Source organism: Gossypium raimondii, chromosome 12 (assembly GCF_025698545.1).
Source record: "Gossypium raimondii isolate GPD5lz chromosome 12, ASM2569854v1, whole genome shotgun sequence".
Taxonomy (NCBI): Eukaryota; Viridiplantae; Streptophyta; class Magnoliopsida; order Malvales; family Malvaceae; genus Gossypium; species Gossypium raimondii.
In genome coordinates, this window is record NC_068576.1 from 55,429,097 (window position 1) to 55,446,146 (window position 17,050).

Consider the following 17,050-nt stretch of genomic DNA (forward strand, 5'->3'; position numbering starts at 1 on the left):
TTCATAAAAGTTAAAAGAAAAATATTAAAATGCTATGCGAGTTGACATATTTAAAATTTAAAATTTAATTATTATTTTATTTAAAAATAATAATTCAACTCTTTAAAGAATGATGATATAATATAATTTTTTAATTGAGGGTTAAATTTAATTAAAAATTAAAATTAAATTAACAAGAGATATAAATATTAAAAATTAAATTTGACATTATTTCTTTAATATTTTATAGTAATTTTTTTTCACCTATGAGATGATCTAGTTTACTATATAATTTTAGATGTCAATAATAATGCATTATTATTAGTTTTTTTAATTTTAAGCTCACATTTTAACTTCTTCCCTAACGAGGCAATATTTACTATCAATTTATCAAATATATTAACCAATAATTTAATAGTACCCTCTATGATGATTATAAGTAAGCAAATTCTATCTTCCAAAATCCTACTACAACAAAGCCAAAACCAAAATCTCTGAAGAATCAGAGGAAAGAGAGTGTGATTTTCGTGGGGTTAGAAATGTATGCAGAGACGGGGCTATTTATCCCTTACATGCAGAACTTTGCTCAAGATTTTCAGCAGTTTGAAGATTACTACAAAACCCAGAAACCCAATGCTTCAATGGTATTTTCAATATCTCAATCTCAATCTTTCTCTTTGATTTGCTTGGGGTCATCTGCATTTGTTTGATTTATTCTAGTTTAAAAGTGGGTTTTTAGCTTATGATTTGCCTGTATTTGCGGAATCAGCCTCTTTGATCTCTGCTTCAGTGCTGTTCTCCAGTTAAAATTTCAAGTTTTTGAGTGATTTTCATGTTGGGTTTCTATTTCCCCGTATTAAAATTTCAACTTTTAGGGAGCTTTTTTTGTTTGATGTTCCTTTCTAAGGACTAAAATGAATTGTTTGAAAAAGAAAAGGAAGTATTTTGGAAAGCTTCAGCTTTCATGTTTATGCTTTTTGGATTCTCACATAAAAAAGGGGGATTCTAATTAATTTATTATCTTTAATCACTTTCCCCGCAACTAGACAAGTCTGAAAATGGAAGAAAAAAAGAGTTTAAAAATAATCTGTACATGCAGGACCACCAAAAAAAAGAAACCAAACAAGAAATTTTTAGAATATAATTGGAAATTGATTTTCAATGTCACCAGTTCCGTGTTCTTGAAGATTTCTTCCATTTATGTCACCAGTTCCGTGTTCTTGAAGATTTCTTCCATTTTCTTCAACTTCTTGGTGTGAAACTAGTAAAATTTTGGGAATCATACTATAAGAAGTTCATATTGAGTTTTATTTTAGTTGTGTTAATGGCTTCTTTGAAGGAGACCGAACCGGAGGGGTCGTATCTTTAGATTTAGAGGCTTCGAGTGACCTGCAAGACGAAGGGTAAACTACAGGGTAGGAATAGAGAATGAAGGTAACAAAAACCAGAAATAGATTTCAATGGAGTAATGGTAAGAATAGAGATAAGGATTGGTGATGAACGAGCGCATACTTGGGTGTTTATACAATGCTCGCATGTAACCGGTTATAGCAGGTTGTATAACAATTTTGTCAATGGCACATGATGGACCTAGCTGTTAGGACCCCCTATATAGTTTCGAGTGTGTTTCTTTTTGCATTTAGATTCTTTTTATAATATCATATTCAACGGTTAATGGTGTGATTGTTTCTAAGCTTTCCTTTATCTATTATTGCTTACGTAGAACGACCTCGCTGAAACCTCCACGATTTCTGAATATAACCTGGAAGGAGAAGGTGATCTGTTCAGAGCTTTAGAGCCCATCATCGAGGAACCGATTGTGGGCCTTGATTCCATGACTGCGGCCATCTCGTTAATCTCGTGCGGTGAAGATGTCATTACTTCACAAGAACTTAAGGCTGCAGATATCGAATCATTTCAAAATGAGCAGCTTCTCGAGGTTCTATATGAGTGTGAGAAGGATCTCATGGCACGAGGAGCGATAGGAACAGCACCGGCTGCAGTCCTGGATATTGATACTCCCTTTGTGAAGACGAATGAAAGCCAAAATCGTGATGCATCATTCGAGGAATGCGTGAGCTCGGATTGTTTAAGCTCAATGGAATGCATGCAAGGAGCTGCAGTCGAGCCTAATTTTCTGGATTTCACTGGAATGGATTTTGGTTCTGTTTACGGAATGAGGAGAGCATTTAGTGAAGGCGATATAAAGGTCAGCCTTAAAATTTTTTCCGTTGTTTTTTGACATTTTTACTTCTGTGATTGACGTGGAAGCATTTTTAGGCATTTATGTGGTATATCATTTCATTTTAATCCAATTCTAGACTTGTTTTGATATAGCTGATGCACCAGATTAGAGAATGTTAAGAGCCTCTTCGTTGATTACCCGGACCTTGTCTAATCAACGGAGGTACTTTCCGTCTCTGATTCTCCTGCTATTCGACTAACCATTCTCCCCCATTACATAGGCTTGAGTAAATGTTTTGTAGAGGCCTCCTATGAACACAATACTGTTTATCCCTTTTCAGAATCTCACCACAAAGTGATGTGGATCCTGTTTTGCAATTAAATTCTACTAATAAGTGAAATTGCTAAAGTGACAGACACTTGATACTGAGTTTATATGACAGACACTTGGCAACGGTGATGTGAGCGTCATCCATTCTTCCGTCAAGTGGCCCTTAATTGTCAGAAGCTGTTCTTCTGAAGATCGAAGGGAAAAGCTTTCTAGATACAGGAACAAGAAGACTAAGAGGAATTTTGGTCGGAAAATCAAGGTAAAACTGTAAAAGTTGTTCCCATTCCACTCGATATCAATTGCTTTAACTTGTTGCTTATGCTTAGCTTTTGACATGTATACGGCCCTTTGTCACACTTCCATACAGAAGCTCAATGACACGATTTTCTCTGTTCAGTATGCTTGCAGGAAGGCACTTGCCGATAGTCAACCGAGGATCCACGGAAGGTTTGCAAAGACCGAAGTTTCCGACAACTCCAAGAGGCAATTATGGTCTACAAATTAAACACAATCACCAACTTTAACCCGAACGAAGCTAGTAAGTCCAACGAGGTAACAGAAAACTGTTAGCAGTATCAACTTCGCTGAAATCTTAAGACGGGTAGGGTAGTGCCGAATAAGCCATAAACTAGCTCCTAAGTCTTAATCTTGTTCACTGTAATAAAACTCCACTGTATGGATGTATATAGTGTTTTGTTCAAATAAAATGGCACAGAACTTGTACTTTGTTCATATATGTACTGTAAAATCATGCTTTGCGAAATATTTCTTATTGGACTGCAGTATTTATATCATGAGCGGTGAAAGAGATTTGGAAGTTCATGTGATGGTACACAAAAGTATAAATTTTATTACTATCTCAAGGATGTCATTTTCTTGTTGATAAGGCCTTGAAATATCTGGTGCCGAAGATTTATATTGATTTTTGTCAAAATTTTTTTAATTATTACTTTAGTTTAATCATTAATGTACACAGTGACTTGGCTATCACAATTCAAGTTGATGGTAAGTTTGAGGAAACGGTTCGAGTTAGGTAGGCTTAGTTTCCATGCTTTGTATACACCACGACGGTGACATGTCTTGGAAGTTATAGTGACAGTTTTAAATGACGTGTTGTAAGTTTGTAAGCTAAAAGTTTCAATGGCGGCTTTTTGCGGTATAAAAATAATTGAATTTAGCCCTAATTAATTTCTATGATCATGAGTTGGGTTTGGGTTGAAACTCAATAGAATTTTAAGTCCGTCTTATAAATGCGTTTAAAATTTTGCCCAAATTAAAAAAAATTATTTATACTTAAATTTCACTGAGATAGGTGCAACTTAGAAAACAAATACCTCTAAAATAATAGCAAATTTAACAATAAAGCACGAGTTAAACAAATCCAAACAATAACAACAAATAATAGTAATATAATAGCGAAACAACACCAAAACAGTAACAAAAAAGCAGCAAAAAACAACAGGTCCTTTTTTGCAAATTTAGGTCAAGCTTACTTGAGGCCTGACCCATTTAGAAAACGGGTTTCTATTTTTTGTTCAAACTCTTCTTTCGAATTTATATTTTTACCCAAAACCTCTCACTTTTCCACCTATGATCAGGTCTAACGTGGAGTACATATATTCTCTAGACGGATAATTACAACTAATTACATATAAATTTATTACAGTATGCCTTTTCCAATTTAATTTAAGTTGATATTGTTTTTATACAATAATAATATTTTATTTTTTAAAGCATATAATTATATGTAATTTTATTAATATCATTTTAATAAATTGAAAATTTTATTAATTAGAAATAATTTTAATCTATTTTTACATACTAAATATTTAATAAATTACATTTATTATTTACTTATGCTTGGTTAAATATTCCGAGGATGAGTATATGTTTAATGTTAGAGAAAGAATAACCCAATAAATATAAAATGCTAGAGTAATTAGATAAAATTGTATAGGGTGTTTATGTATTTATTTCCTTGGAATAATATATTATACATGATGATTTTATTTTAGGTTTTGTTATTTGTTTAGAGACTTTTCTTTCAATTATTGTTTATTTATTTTATAATAATTAATATTTTTAGAATTTAAAATTATGTAATTGTGCAATTAATTTATACTATAGAACATGACATAAAAATTACAATGTAATTACGCCAAACACATTTAGGGAATTACAACTTATTCTAATTACAAAAGAATGTAATTACTTACATTTACTTAATAATGTCCAAACAAATCTAAATAAAAATATGTTGCTGTAATACGAATGTGATTTTAATAATGCAAATAAAGTTCACTTAATTAATATAAAATAATATATTAGCCTTTGAACTGGAAAGTTTTTTCACTTTCATCTTAATTTTTTATTTTTGGTTCACGCTATTCTTGAAACACAGTAGCTTTTCTCAATCAATTCTAGATTTAGATTACGAGATTATGTCATGTCATTACTTAAAATTAAAAGAAAAAACATTTTTGTTATTGTTAGATGATGACGTGACATAATCTCAAAGTGTGCTGTTAAATTCTAAAATTAATGTAAATAAAAGAAATTCAAGGATTAATTTTTAAAAATTTGTCAAATTTGAGAACTAAAAGTTATTTTACCCATTTTTAGAAACATAAAATATAAGAAACTTTTTGTATCTTTAGGTTTCTACCATCAAAATTCAAAATCCATCTAATGGTAATGAGGCCCAAAGGGGGTAACGTTTTTTTCATACACTTGCAGTTCTTATAGGACTGGTTAACAAGGAATCAGCCTAACAAGCATGCTCAAAAATTATATTTATATAATAACCTCACGTTATACTTTTAGAAAGAGAATTTAGATTCGAATCATTGAAGAGCGAGATAACCATAAACTTTGAAAAAAATAAATATTATAGATACTTTGGTCATAAATTGAAAAAACAAATATGATGGATACTAGACTTGTTCGTAGGTTAAGTTACTCACCCAAAATCAAAGGTCTTCTTAAAATTTTAGAGAATTCGAGCAAAAATATTAGATCTAGAAAATTTAATTGGACAAAAAATAAGATTTATTTAAAATATGGGCCAAACACAGACTCGAGCATTCAAGAGCCAAATTTGGCCCGAGTTAACCCTTTTTCTATGTTTATAATGTAATATATTAAGTTATTTATACATAATATTTAACTCACAATGAATAAAAGCTAAATCTATAATAATATATAATACCAAATGAAAAAATATATAAAACTATTAAATATTAAATTAGAAATAATGTAAATATTTTATTTTAAAAAAAATATAGATAAACTTAAAATGAACTTGAGTTAATCATTTATAAATATTGGTGGGTTTGAGCAAAATTTTGAACATATATCTCAAGCCGGGTTGAGCTAAGTAAACATAAAGTATATAAATATTATTTTTAAACTCGGCTTGGCCCAAATCATGAATACTTGTAATGAATACTTTGATAATTAAAAGAAATTGAGAATATTTGATACATTGTCGATGCATAAGCCCCATGCATTATCAATGAATAATAAAATGACACTTCATCATTAAATAAAATAAAAGATAGCAAAAACTTATAAATAAATATTAATAACTTTATTTAAATATAATTAAATAAGAGTTAATTATAAATAAATGTTAAAATCCTAAACCTAAGACCCTTAAATCCAAAAGTTATTAATTTTTATTGATAATGATTAATATTAATATTTAATTATGTTGAAATAAAATTATTAATATTTATTTACAGGTTATCTATATATATATATATATATTAATTTAACAATGATTTAGGTGTTGTTATTGCATAAATATTATTCCTAAAAGAAAACATGTCCCGTGCCTATGCCTGGAACTCGATGGTTTTGGCCATTTTATTACATAATAATACAAGGCATTGCTGCGAATATTATAAGAAACTCATGCTGTAAGAAATCATACAATAGCCCTTGTTAGGTTCAGTTTCGACTATGAAAACGGGAGAAATTATTTTATGGACTCTTTTCATCATATCTTTTTAATTATTTAATAATATTTTAATAATTTTTTTCATATCATTGATATATAATTTTGGTAAATTTTACCCTTAATCTTAAATTTTAAATCCTGAATATTAAATCCTGAATCTTAAACCTTAAACAAGAAAAAATTTAAAATATTATTAAATAATTCAAAAAATTATGACTGATGTGGTGAGAAATTGATAAAATAAATTATGATAAAAATAGATCAAAAACTAACCAAATAGGAGTATGGTCTTTCCTTTTAAAACTTTTTTGTGCTGTAATAATTAATAAACTAGGGAATAGGGATATACTTGTCTTGCTATTTTTGGTCATGGATGCAACTATGAATATATACTGCCAATCTTTCTATTTTAGGCAAATAATTTAAAATCAGTGACAAAGAAGCCAAAACTGTGTACTTCCAAAAAAGGAAAGCCCTAGATACCTTAGATCTTTCCATGTTTAATTACTTCAAGAAGCTTTTAATGCATTTTGAACTCATCGTTTGGCCCATCACCATTAAGTAAATTTAAGCCGTAAATGAGAATTATGCATGAAATCTAGAATTGCCTGTTTTGCTTCGAATAGCATCTTATTCTTACATGACATTGATACTGTTTGTGAATAAGCTGTGTGATTTAGCTCCCTACTGCTGGTTGTCATCTTCTTCAAGTTGGGATTTGAAGATACAGCCCCCACAATAGGTCATCTTTCGAATAAATCCAATACGCAGATTTGTATGTAGACCTTCGTTTAGGTTAATCATCTTGAATCCCCCAACCCCACCATGAAAAATCAACAACTTTTTCAAACAAACCATGCAATCAATTCATCCACATCCTCCACGTTTAGTAGCTTCGTTTACAAAGTAAACGGAACTTTCATGCATGAAGCCATCACCCACAGCCTCAAATCGTCGACCCATGCCGGTCTCGTCGAACTGAACTGGGTTTGTCTTCGTATCATTTTCAGACAACCATTTTTCAAGCAAAACATGGATTGAGCCATCGGAATCCTCCATGGTTATTGACTCTCGTCTACAACTAAACAATATTTTAATTTATAAAACCAGATCATCCACCGACTATTGGATAGGTCATCGCATCAAATTATTTACACTCTACTTCAAATTTAAATCATAATTATTAAACAAAATCCCGGAGTTGACTTGCTGGTGTTATCGATCAGAGACCCGAAATCCAAATTCATTAAAAGAAAAAAGAAAGAACAAATTTTTAAGTCTTGAATCTAGGTGCTTTTTTTTTTTTATAGATTCAGTTACGAGAAAATATCACAGAGGTGGGTTCATGCAGCATATTAAAAAAACAGAGTGAGGTAGAAATTACTTAATAAGCTCCCCATCCTAATACAAAAAAATTGCAGACTTTTAATCAAGGAACTAATTTTCAGGGAACTACAAATTCGATGCTAAGTAAAATTCAACTCCTAAATTATAAAATTGAACAAAAACTAAAACCCAATTCCCGAAATTAAATTTCCAGGTTTCTTGGAAAATCCCACGTTGCTGAGAAAATCAAAGGCAAAAAAAAAAGATTCTAACTTTAATGTTACTTCTTGTTATAGCCATAACCAGATTAAGTGAGTGAGTCACGAATGCGAAGGAAGAAGAAAATCCGTACCCACCAAACATTACGCCAAGGCACGCGCAAGTTAGCTATTTTCACCATTACCCACCACATTGTATACACAAATTTCACCACGTATATTTCGTTCACCTTCGCTCATAGCACAGAAACATATTGCTGCTCTCTCTCTCTCTCTCTCTTTTTTTCTCTCTTTGGGCCTTCTGCTTTTGCAAGTTTATATATAAATCTGACCCCGCTTTCTTTTTCTTTCTCTTTCAATTCTTCCAAACAAAGAAATTCCCACGAACAATTGAAAAAAAAAGAAAAGAGTACGCCAATCTCGTCACTATCGTCAATGAAATATACAAAGATTTTAAGCTTTTAAGGTATTTGACTTTTTTTTCAGTTAATGTTTGTGGAAATTTTAATAATTGAATGTTTTATGTCTTATCTTTCTTTTCTATAAGCTCTGAAACAGTTTACGAGAAAGCTTAATTGGAACGAATCTCTGTTCCATTCCTTTCAATTCAACCCACACCCTGTATTTCTCGTTTCGATTTCTTCTTCATTATCTTTTCGATTCCTTTTGTTTGTTTCTCGAGAAAGAAAAAGGAGAGGGATAAAGTGTGGGTGTTGGTCCAATTTTGTTTTATTTGTTGGTGGAAAATTGGGTTAGTAATTAGGGTTTATGGGTGTTTTGGGGATTGGGTTTCTATGTCAAGATCGATGTTGATTTAAGTGTTCCCGAATTGGAAATTTTACTTAAGAGGTTTCCCTCTTTATGTTGATTAGGAGGGATTGATTAATTGCAGACAACATGATAATCAAGCGCAATCTCAAATCCCAAATGCCGAGTCTGAAACGGTGTAAACTCGGCAGCTCAGTAGGTGAATACGAAGATAACTCAGGTAGAGCTCGCAAGAAGCGAAAAATCAATGGCTATTATCCCCTGGCTCTCCTCGGGGAGGTTGCTGCCGGCACAATTCCGTTCAAACTCCATCATATTATCACTTCTGCTGAGGCCGATAAGGGTTTCTCAGCTTCATGGTGCACCGAAGTCTCGTGCTCCCCTGATGAAGTTGAGTCCAAATCCAATGGCTTAGATTCGTCCAAGGCCAAGAACCGAACTGTGGAGATTACTCGGCCACCACTTGTGAGGACCTCCAGAGGGCGAGTTCAGGTACTTCCTTCGCGGTTCAATGATTCTGTAATTGAGAATTGGAAGAAAGAAGGTAAAACTAGCTTGCCTGATGATAGTTTAGATGATGGTGATGATGACGACGATTATGATTTTGAATGTAAAAACGATAAATTTAGCTTTAAGAAACCTAAAGTTTGTAAGCAGAACATGAAAAATCGGCGAGCTGAAGAGAAGAATGGTTATAAAGGGAGAAAGTATACTACATTGTGTGAGGAAGATGGAAGAGAAGCAGAGTATGCTAGGACTTTTGATATTAGAAAGTACTCAAGTTCCCGGAGTACTTTAACTAAAGTACATGAGCGATTTGTCAAGGAGGAGAAGTATGTCAATGGGGTTGACACTTTTGATTTAACAACAGGGAAGCAGGCTTCATTGGAGAATGGTGAGAGGAAAGATGGGTTGTATGGGCCGCAGGATTTTTATTCAGGGGATATAGTATGGGCAAGACCAGGGAAGAGGGAGCCATTTTGGCCAGCTATTGTTATTGACCCAATGACGCAAGCGCCTGAGCTGGTTTTGAGGTCTTGTATACCTGAGGCAGCTTGTGTGATGTTCTTTGGACATTCTGGGACTGAAAGCGAAGGGGTATCTGTTACTTTCTGTATCAAGCTTATATTTTTGAATTTGTTTGGTTATGTGATGGAACTTGTGATTTAGTCATTACGTATGTTACTTTAAATGATTATGGACAGGATTATGGCTGGGTTAGGAGGGGCATGATTTTCCCATTCATAGACTTTCTGGACAGGTCTGTAGTTTGTTTTATTCAACAGTTAATTGAACTTTCATTCTGTAAATGCTATGTGCTTAGGTAGTCTTCTTAATGTAGGTTCCATGACCAGCCTGAATTGCGTAGGTGCAAGCCTAGCGATTTCCAGTTGGCAGTGGAAGAGGCTTTTCTGGCAGAACAGGGTTTTACAGAGAAGTTGATACATGATATAGACATGGCAGCTGGAAATACAAATTATGAAGAATCTGTTTTTAGATGGGTTCAGGGGGCTACTGGTCCAAACAGGGATCATGATTATCGCCTTTCTAATCAGGTAAGTTGCTGTAGAAAATACCGTCTTGTCCACTTCCTCTCTTGTTTTGTAGGGTATATATTTATTGAAATTTCAAAAGCCTTCTCTTACCTCCACTTTTGGAATTCAATCCACTAGCAAGGAAGTAGGTGACTTTACTTTTTGGGTTTGGGGCATCCATTTGTCTTTTTCCTTTAGTGTAATCTGAGTTCTCTCTCTTTTTCCTTTTTCTTTTTTTGGGGGGGGGGGATTATAAAGAATTCGAGTTTGGATGCTTTAGAAAGATTTTCCATGTCCTTTTTACATGTTTATCTAAAACAATTGGGACATAAAGGTTAATGTTCCCAGTTTATGTTGTTCCTTCTTGTCTTTGGAGTTTTTAAATGTAAATAAACGTGCAGGGCTTCTTTGGGAAACATACAGACTCAAGACTTTGTGAAGGCTGTGGCATGAACCTCCCATTTAAAATGGGAAAGAAAATGAAAGCATCTGCTCCTGCAGGCCAATTCTTGTGTAAAACATGTGCTAGGGTCTGTAGCCATGTCTTTTCTGGATCTTAAATTATGTTTCCACTGTTTTATGTTGTTGTTACTTTTTACAACCACATGCTTTTTTTTTTGTTGCAGTTAACTAAATCAAAACACTATTGTGGCATTTGCAAGAAGGTTTGGAATCATTCAGACAGTGGAAGTTGGGTAAGGCAACCTAGGAGCTTGAACATTGATTTGTTTTATTTCTGCCGTGGAGCAGCTTTATTTTTTACTAATTTATTGCTTCCTTATCTACACTGAGTTAGGTGCGGTGTGATGGTTGTAAAGTTTGGGTGCATGCAGAGTGCGGCAAAATTTCCAGCCATCATTTTAAGGTCTGTGGCATGCTGTCTATCTCGAATCATTATTTTGTTCCATCTTCTAGTGAAACTAAGGATTCCAATTTTTTATTTCCCCAATCAAATCATATTTGCTTCTCCAGGTTCTGGGGGCCACTGATTATTACTGCCCTCCTTGCAAAGTGAAATTTAACTTTGAATTATCAGATTCAGAGAAGTGGCAGCCAAAAACTAAGTAAGTCTGTTCTATTTTGGAATCAGTAGTTGTCTATGTCAGTGTGTATGATTTACTCGTTTTATAAAATATATCTATGTGTATTTGAAAATTATTTAAGGATTCTGGCTGATTCTTTATTCTTCACCTCAATGTTTCTAATGATTGTAAAACCTTTAATGCAGATCAAAAACTAACAACAGTCAACTAGTTTTGCCTAACAAGGTTACTGTTCTCTGCTGTGGTGTTGAAGGCATATATTACCCAAGCCTCCACTCGTAAGGAAAAAATTTCTATTAGTGAATAAGTTGCTTTTCTTGTATCTGTTTTGGAATGATACTTCGGAATACCATTAACGACACTATTACCATTTAATAGTCTAATATTCCTTTCAAGAAAATCTTAGGCTGTTACTTCATGTAAATTTTACTTTTGCTGCACAAGTAACTTTACAGTCCTCATGTGGGGATATCTAAACCAATTTGAAATAACTTTAGTTTCTTTCTCTAACATACAAATAATGTTAAAGTCCCCTAGGTGAATTATATTTTGAGTGACATAACTTGTCCCATCTGGGACAAAGAATTTAGCTTTCTGGATTTTGACTGGGAGTTTATTCATTGTGATATCATCTATTCCAGAGTTGTTTGCAAGTGTGGGTCCTGTGGGTTGGAGAAGCAAGCACTTAGCGAGTGGGAAAGACACACTGGTTCCCAGCAAAGAAATTGGAGGATTAGCGTGAAGGTGAAAGGTTCCTTGTTGCCATTAGAACAATGGGTTTGTACAACTTTTGGACCTTGCTTTTTCCTTTTCAGTTCTATAATTCTTATCTGTGCTCATAGTCATGTCTTTGAATGTAGAAGATAGAATTCTGTTATGAAAATTGGATTCCACTTAGATCAATAACTAAAATCATTTAGAAGATGACATTCTATTCCATATCAATGTTTCCCATCTTCCTTTTCCTTCTATCTTTTTTCCTGTTCTTGCATTAATAAAGGAGCCTACTTATCAGAAAATATGTCATTACATCCTTTTATTACCCCTTTTGGCATTGTTTTACATCTTTCTGAGGATTTATTTTTCAATTGGTTCGTTTCTAACCTTGCAGATGCTTCAACTAGCAGAGTACCATGCAAATGCTGCCACCTCTACCAAACCTCCTAAACGACCACCAATACGAGAGAGAAAGCAGAAGCTGCTTGCTTTTTTGAAAGGTAATCTTCTAGGCATCAAATTAGCAATCTCATGATTGTCCCCCCCCCCCCTTTTTCTCTCCTTTCATTACCTTTGAGTTTTGCTAACTATTACATCTGTTGTGACAGAAAAATATGAAGCAGTTCATGTCAAGTGGACAACTGAACGCTGTGCTGTATGTAGATGGGTCGAAGATTGGGACTACAACAAAATTATTATCTGCAATAGGTAATTTATGCAGTGTTTTCTATACTAGACTAGATGTTTTTATGGATCCATCATTGGATGCACTTTCATCCTGTGTTGTACCTGAGCTTTTATGATGCTGTTTTTTTTTTCTTGATCAGATGTCAAATTGCTGTGCATCAAGAATGCTATGGAGCAAGAAACATTCGGGATTTCACTTCATGGGTTTGTAAAGCTTGTGAAACACCTGAAGTTGCACGAGAATGTTGCCTCTGTCCAGTCAAAGGTATGAACATCTCTATTTCTCTTGTTTAGTTAAAGGTTGTTCTTTAATTATCTTACTATGGATGGTTTAATTGCATTCTGGAAATTAGTTTCCACATCTGTAATTACTCAATTCTGTTTGTTGTGTGATAGTTACTTACATGGTTTCCCCACTTCAGGAGGTGCTTTGAAGCCGACTGATGTTGAGACATTATGGGTTCATGTTACTTGTGCTTGGTTTCGACCTGAAGTATCTTTTGCAAGTGATGAAAAAATGGAGCCTGCACTTGGAATCTTGAGTATTCCATCAAATTCCTTTGTGAAGGTAGAGTTGCTCTTCTAGTCTCATTTAATCGTGGCTCTTGCTCACTCCCTGTATCATCAAAATTTTATGATATATCATTTCTTTAACTAAGATTCTAAGTAACATTTGATCCTTGGATTCATTTTATTTTTGAGTGATATGATGCCACTCATCTGCACATCATTTAACACTTCATGCTGTGGGCCATGGCTGCTGCATCATGAGGGACTCAAGTATTTCTTGTCATGCAGAAATTTTAGGATGTTAAATTAAATAGTCACAAGCCTGGAACTTTGGGTTTTCTTTTTGGCACAGAGATTTAAGCAATCAAGTCAATAATAATAGTAGCATGCTGTTTATGACATCTTTTTGCTGTTTTATATGCCAGTTCTTTCTATAAATTTGGTAGAAGAAACAATGATTTACATGCATACATACGTGCTTGTCTGAGAAGTGGGTCCTTTGAACATAATAGAATTTTCTTTGTATAAAATTGACTAGATCTTACTATATGTCTTTGGGATAATGAATCTGCTAGAATATCCTGATTTGTATGGGTTTTTCTTTTTCTTTTTTGTGGTTTTGTTTGCATTTTTAGTCATGAAGATGGCTTTATAGCTGGTTCCTATTGGTTACAATGTTTTTAAATCTGCCTTGTTTACCTGAACTGCAGATTTGTGTTATTTGCAAGCAAATTCATGGTTCTTGCACACAATGCTGTAAGTGTTCAACGTATTATCATGCCATGTGTGCATCAAGAGCTGGTTACCGGATGGAGGTGAGTTACTTTTAACTGATCTTTCTACGTAATACTTGCACTGCCATTTTCTATAAACCAACATAATAGGCTCCCTCTTTGGCATCTACCTTGAATTTCTTTTTTATAATATGATATCATTCAGTTCGATAAATCTGTACTTATTGGGATTAACATCCCTCTGTGGTAAAGGGCATACTTCTAGTCTATCAGTATTTTATGAATGATTAATCTCTAGTAGAGCTAACCCATTTCTATTGTCCTGCAGAGAAAAATAATCTCAACTAACCTGTATTAATGACTGTGGTATCTCATCCATTCATATAAAAAGAAAATATATCTTATTTTTACAGATCAAGGTTTAATCCCTTTTTGGTGCCAAATCAATAAACTGTACCCAAGTCCGTTATTAGATCAGACCTTAATTCTTATCTCATTGCTCTTAGGAACTTGCTCTTTCCTAATACTTCCAAGTTCATATTAGAATTTAGAATATCATTCCATGGAAAAGGAAAAAAGAAAATAAAAGAAGAAAAACTGATAAACTAGACAATAGGGAGAGAGACTTGGAAATGCTCTTAAATACTTTGTGATTTTCATGAATAGGAATGTCAAATACTGCAGAAGTATATTAAGGCTGATCGTGTCTTATTCTGATTTACTTTGGATTTTATTTGCCAAGGATCATCGAGTTGATCTCTTGCTATCACTTCATTGCTTTATCTGTTCTTTCTACATTGCAGTTGCATTGCTTGGAGAAAAATGGCAGGCAAATAACAAAAATGGTGTCATATTGTGCTTATCACCGGTATGATTTAAGCATGTCTGCTGACTTTCTCTTTTTGAGCTATTTCATCTGTGCTGATCTTTAGTTCCTGTTTTTATCCCCTGTTTATTTGTGCAGCGCTCCAAATCCTGACACAGTTTTAGTCATACAGACCCCTCTAGGGGTCTTCTCTGCCAAGAGCCTTGTTCAGAAGAAGAAGAAGAACGGGTCAAGACTAATTTCATCAAACAGACTGAAAATTGAAGAGGTTCCAACTGAGGAAACTATTGAGATTGAGCCATTCTCTGCTGCTAGGTGTAGGATGTTCAAAAGATCAAACAATAATAGAAAGGTAAATTTACATGGAAGTTTTATCTCAGTGACAATTTTCTGAATTACAAGGAAAATGATTCTTGCTCTGTCGACGTTATGTTGATCTCAATAATATCTTTTCTTTACCTAGCGAACTGAAGAGGAAGCAGTTGCCCACCGATTAATGAGACCTTACCATCATCCGTTAAGAACTATACAGAGTTTGAATGCATTCAGAGTATGTTTCTCTCCTTTCTACAATCTCTGAGTTTGTTTGGAGCCAATCTTTTTGTTTATATCCATGATCGGTTTTGTTCAATTGGACAGACAGTAGAGGAGCCTAAAGGTTTTTCATCTTTCAAAGAACGACTCCACCACTTACAGGCAATTCTATATCCCTTTTCCCTTTGAAAACTTAATATTCTGACCAGTTGCTAAACGATATGTATATGGAATGCAGAGAACCGAACATGATCGAGTTTGCTTTGGTAGATCTGGAATACATGGGTGGGGTCTCTTTGCCCGCAGAAACATTCAAGAAGGAGAAATGGTATTTTCATGAACACCCTTTTTTTTGCTTAACTTATTTTTTAAGTTCTTAGGGTTCAGAAAACTAATTCTGGGATTTCCTCCCCACAAATGATTATAAAAATATCCATAGACGTTGACCAGTTTGTATCGATAATGGACATTCTAATTAATAAGGCCAGACAGAGTATACACCGGGGAGGAACTAAATTATTCTAACAGTTTTTACATGGAGTGAGAAGCTTTTGTTTGTCTTCAGGTTCTTGAATACCGTGGGGAACAAGTGAGGCGAAGTATTGCCGATCTAAGAGAAGCACACTACAGAAAAGAAGGAAAAGACTGCTATGTAAGATGATGATTTATTTTCCTTATACTCCTACAAATTTACAAAGATTGATCTGAAATGTTCTAGACTGTATTTTGAAGCCTTTGAAAGTGTCACTTCTTTTGGTTCTTGCATGTTTGATCTCTCTTGCTCTTTAGCTTTTCACATATACATGATATTATTGAATTGAGACTGAAATGCGGGTTTGACATACGTTGCAGCTGTTCAAGATCAGTGAAGAAGTCGTGGTGGACGCCACTGACAAAGGGAACATAGCGCGCTTAATCAATCATTCGGTAAGTGAGCATTATAGTTGATTGTATGAGGTTCTTGTATTCTTTAATTGATGGCTCTTGGTCTTATGCAGTGCATGCCCAACTGTTATGCAAGGATAATGAGTGTGGCGGATGATGAGAGTCGGATTGTTCTTATTGCCAAGACTAATGTGTCTGCCGGGGATGAGCTAACGTATCTATCTCTCTCTCGCTTGCTTTTTTTGTAGTGATTGTTGGTTAAATTTCGTTAACGCATTGTTTGATTCGGGTGGCAGGTACGATTACTTGTTTGATCCTGATGAGCCAGAGGAGTTTAAAGTTCCTTGTTTATGTAAAGCTCCAAATTGTAGACAATTCATGAATTAGGATACATACACACAGAGCATAGGCTATTGTTTCTCCGCAAGGACGTTAACTAACCCCAATTCCCCTATGTAAAGGGGGGATCTCAGAGTCGAATTTATACACCCTGATTTGTACTTGTATTTTTTTTTCCAGGGAAAGAAAAAGTATCCTTCTTTCTTTTTCTTCTTCTCTTTTCACGTTTTTCTTTAGACAAATTTGATGGTTAATAAAACTATAGGATTTCCCAGTTGCTCTTTGAGCATTTTGTGTATATTTGTTAACAATCAACCTCCACAATCATAGTTGAATACTAACCCCAATTTTTTGTTTAAACCATTATTTTTACAATTGTGAGATCGCCAGGAACCAATGTTGATGATTGACAATAATTAAATAAATTATAAATCGGTTTAATCAGTTCGCTTAGAAGCTGGTTTAGTCTCTCG

General features: G+C 34.0%; 2 protein-coding genes across 4 annotated transcripts; both read left to right on the top strand.

The window, feature by feature from the left end:
• The first annotated feature begins 422 nt into the window (after positions 1 to 422).
• LOC105765454 (zinc finger protein CONSTANS-LIKE 9) lies at positions 423 to 3,257 on the top strand. 2 transcript variants are annotated; one of them, XM_012584552.2, is made up of 4 exons: positions 423 to 623; positions 1,703 to 2,188; positions 2,607 to 2,753; positions 2,892 to 3,257. In XM_012584552.2, exons 1-4 carry the CDS (start codon positions 519 to 521, stop codon positions 2,997 to 2,999), a joined length of 846 nt encoding a protein of 281 aa, XP_012440006.1. In that variant the 5' UTR covers positions 423 to 518; the 3' UTR covers positions 3,000 to 3,257. The 2 variants fall into 2 exon arrangements, with proteins under 2 accessions (XP_012440006.1, XP_052480820.1); XM_052624860.1 differs by lacking the exon at positions 423 to 623 and adding an exon at positions 1,177 to 1,413.
• Positions 3,258 to 8,136: 4,879 nt separating this feature from the next.
• Positions 8,137 to 16,851, top strand: LOC105765455 (histone-lysine N-methyltransferase ATX4). Of its 2 annotated transcripts, none has more exons than XM_012584553.2 (24): positions 8,137 to 8,465; positions 8,872 to 9,865; positions 9,973 to 10,028; positions 10,110 to 10,323; positions 10,704 to 10,832; positions 10,929 to 10,997; positions 11,099 to 11,167; positions 11,275 to 11,366; positions 11,531 to 11,623; positions 11,987 to 12,122; positions 12,457 to 12,562; positions 12,671 to 12,770; positions 12,890 to 13,014; positions 13,172 to 13,317; positions 13,970 to 14,074; positions 14,797 to 14,861; positions 14,958 to 15,171; positions 15,283 to 15,369; positions 15,459 to 15,515; positions 15,592 to 15,681; positions 15,919 to 16,005; positions 16,206 to 16,280; positions 16,352 to 16,452; positions 16,535 to 16,851. In XM_012584553.2, the coding sequence occupies exons 2-24, from the start codon at positions 8,897 to 8,899 to the stop codon at positions 16,623 to 16,625; spliced, it is 3,276 nt and encodes a 1,091-aa protein (XP_012440007.1). In that variant the 5' UTR covers positions 8,137 to 8,465; positions 8,872 to 8,896; the 3' UTR covers positions 16,626 to 16,851. The 2 variants fall into 2 exon arrangements, with proteins under 2 accessions (XP_012440007.1, XP_012440008.1); XM_012584554.2 differs by having other exon boundaries at positions 8,892 to 9,865.
• The last annotated feature ends 199 nt before the right edge of the window (positions 16,852 to 17,050 follow it).

Bases quoted from the DNA above. Each gene is read 5' to 3' on its own strand.
- LOC105765455 (XM_012584553.2), top strand. From the start codon at position 8,897: ATGATAATCAAGCGCAATCTCAAATCCCAAATGCCGAGTCTGAAACGG. The intron at 10,029-10,109 runs GTCTGTAGTTTG...TTCTTAATGTAG, and splicing joins TTCATAGACTTTCTGGACAG to GTTCCATGACCAGCCTGAAT. The intron at 11,624-11,986 runs GTAAGGAAAAAA...CATCTATTCCAG, and splicing joins TATTACCCAAGCCTCCACTC to AGTTGTTTGCAAGTGTGGGT.
- LOC105765454 (XM_012584552.2), top strand. From the start codon at position 519: ATGTATGCAGAGACGGGGCTATTTATCCCTTACATGCAGAACTTTGCT. The intron at 624-1,702 runs GTATTTTCAATA...TTGCTTACGTAG, and splicing joins AGAAACCCAATGCTTCAATG to AACGACCTCGCTGAAACCTC. The intron at 2,754-2,891 runs GTAAAACTGTAA...TTCTCTGTTCAG, and splicing joins ATTTTGGTCGGAAAATCAAG to TATGCTTGCAGGAAGGCACT.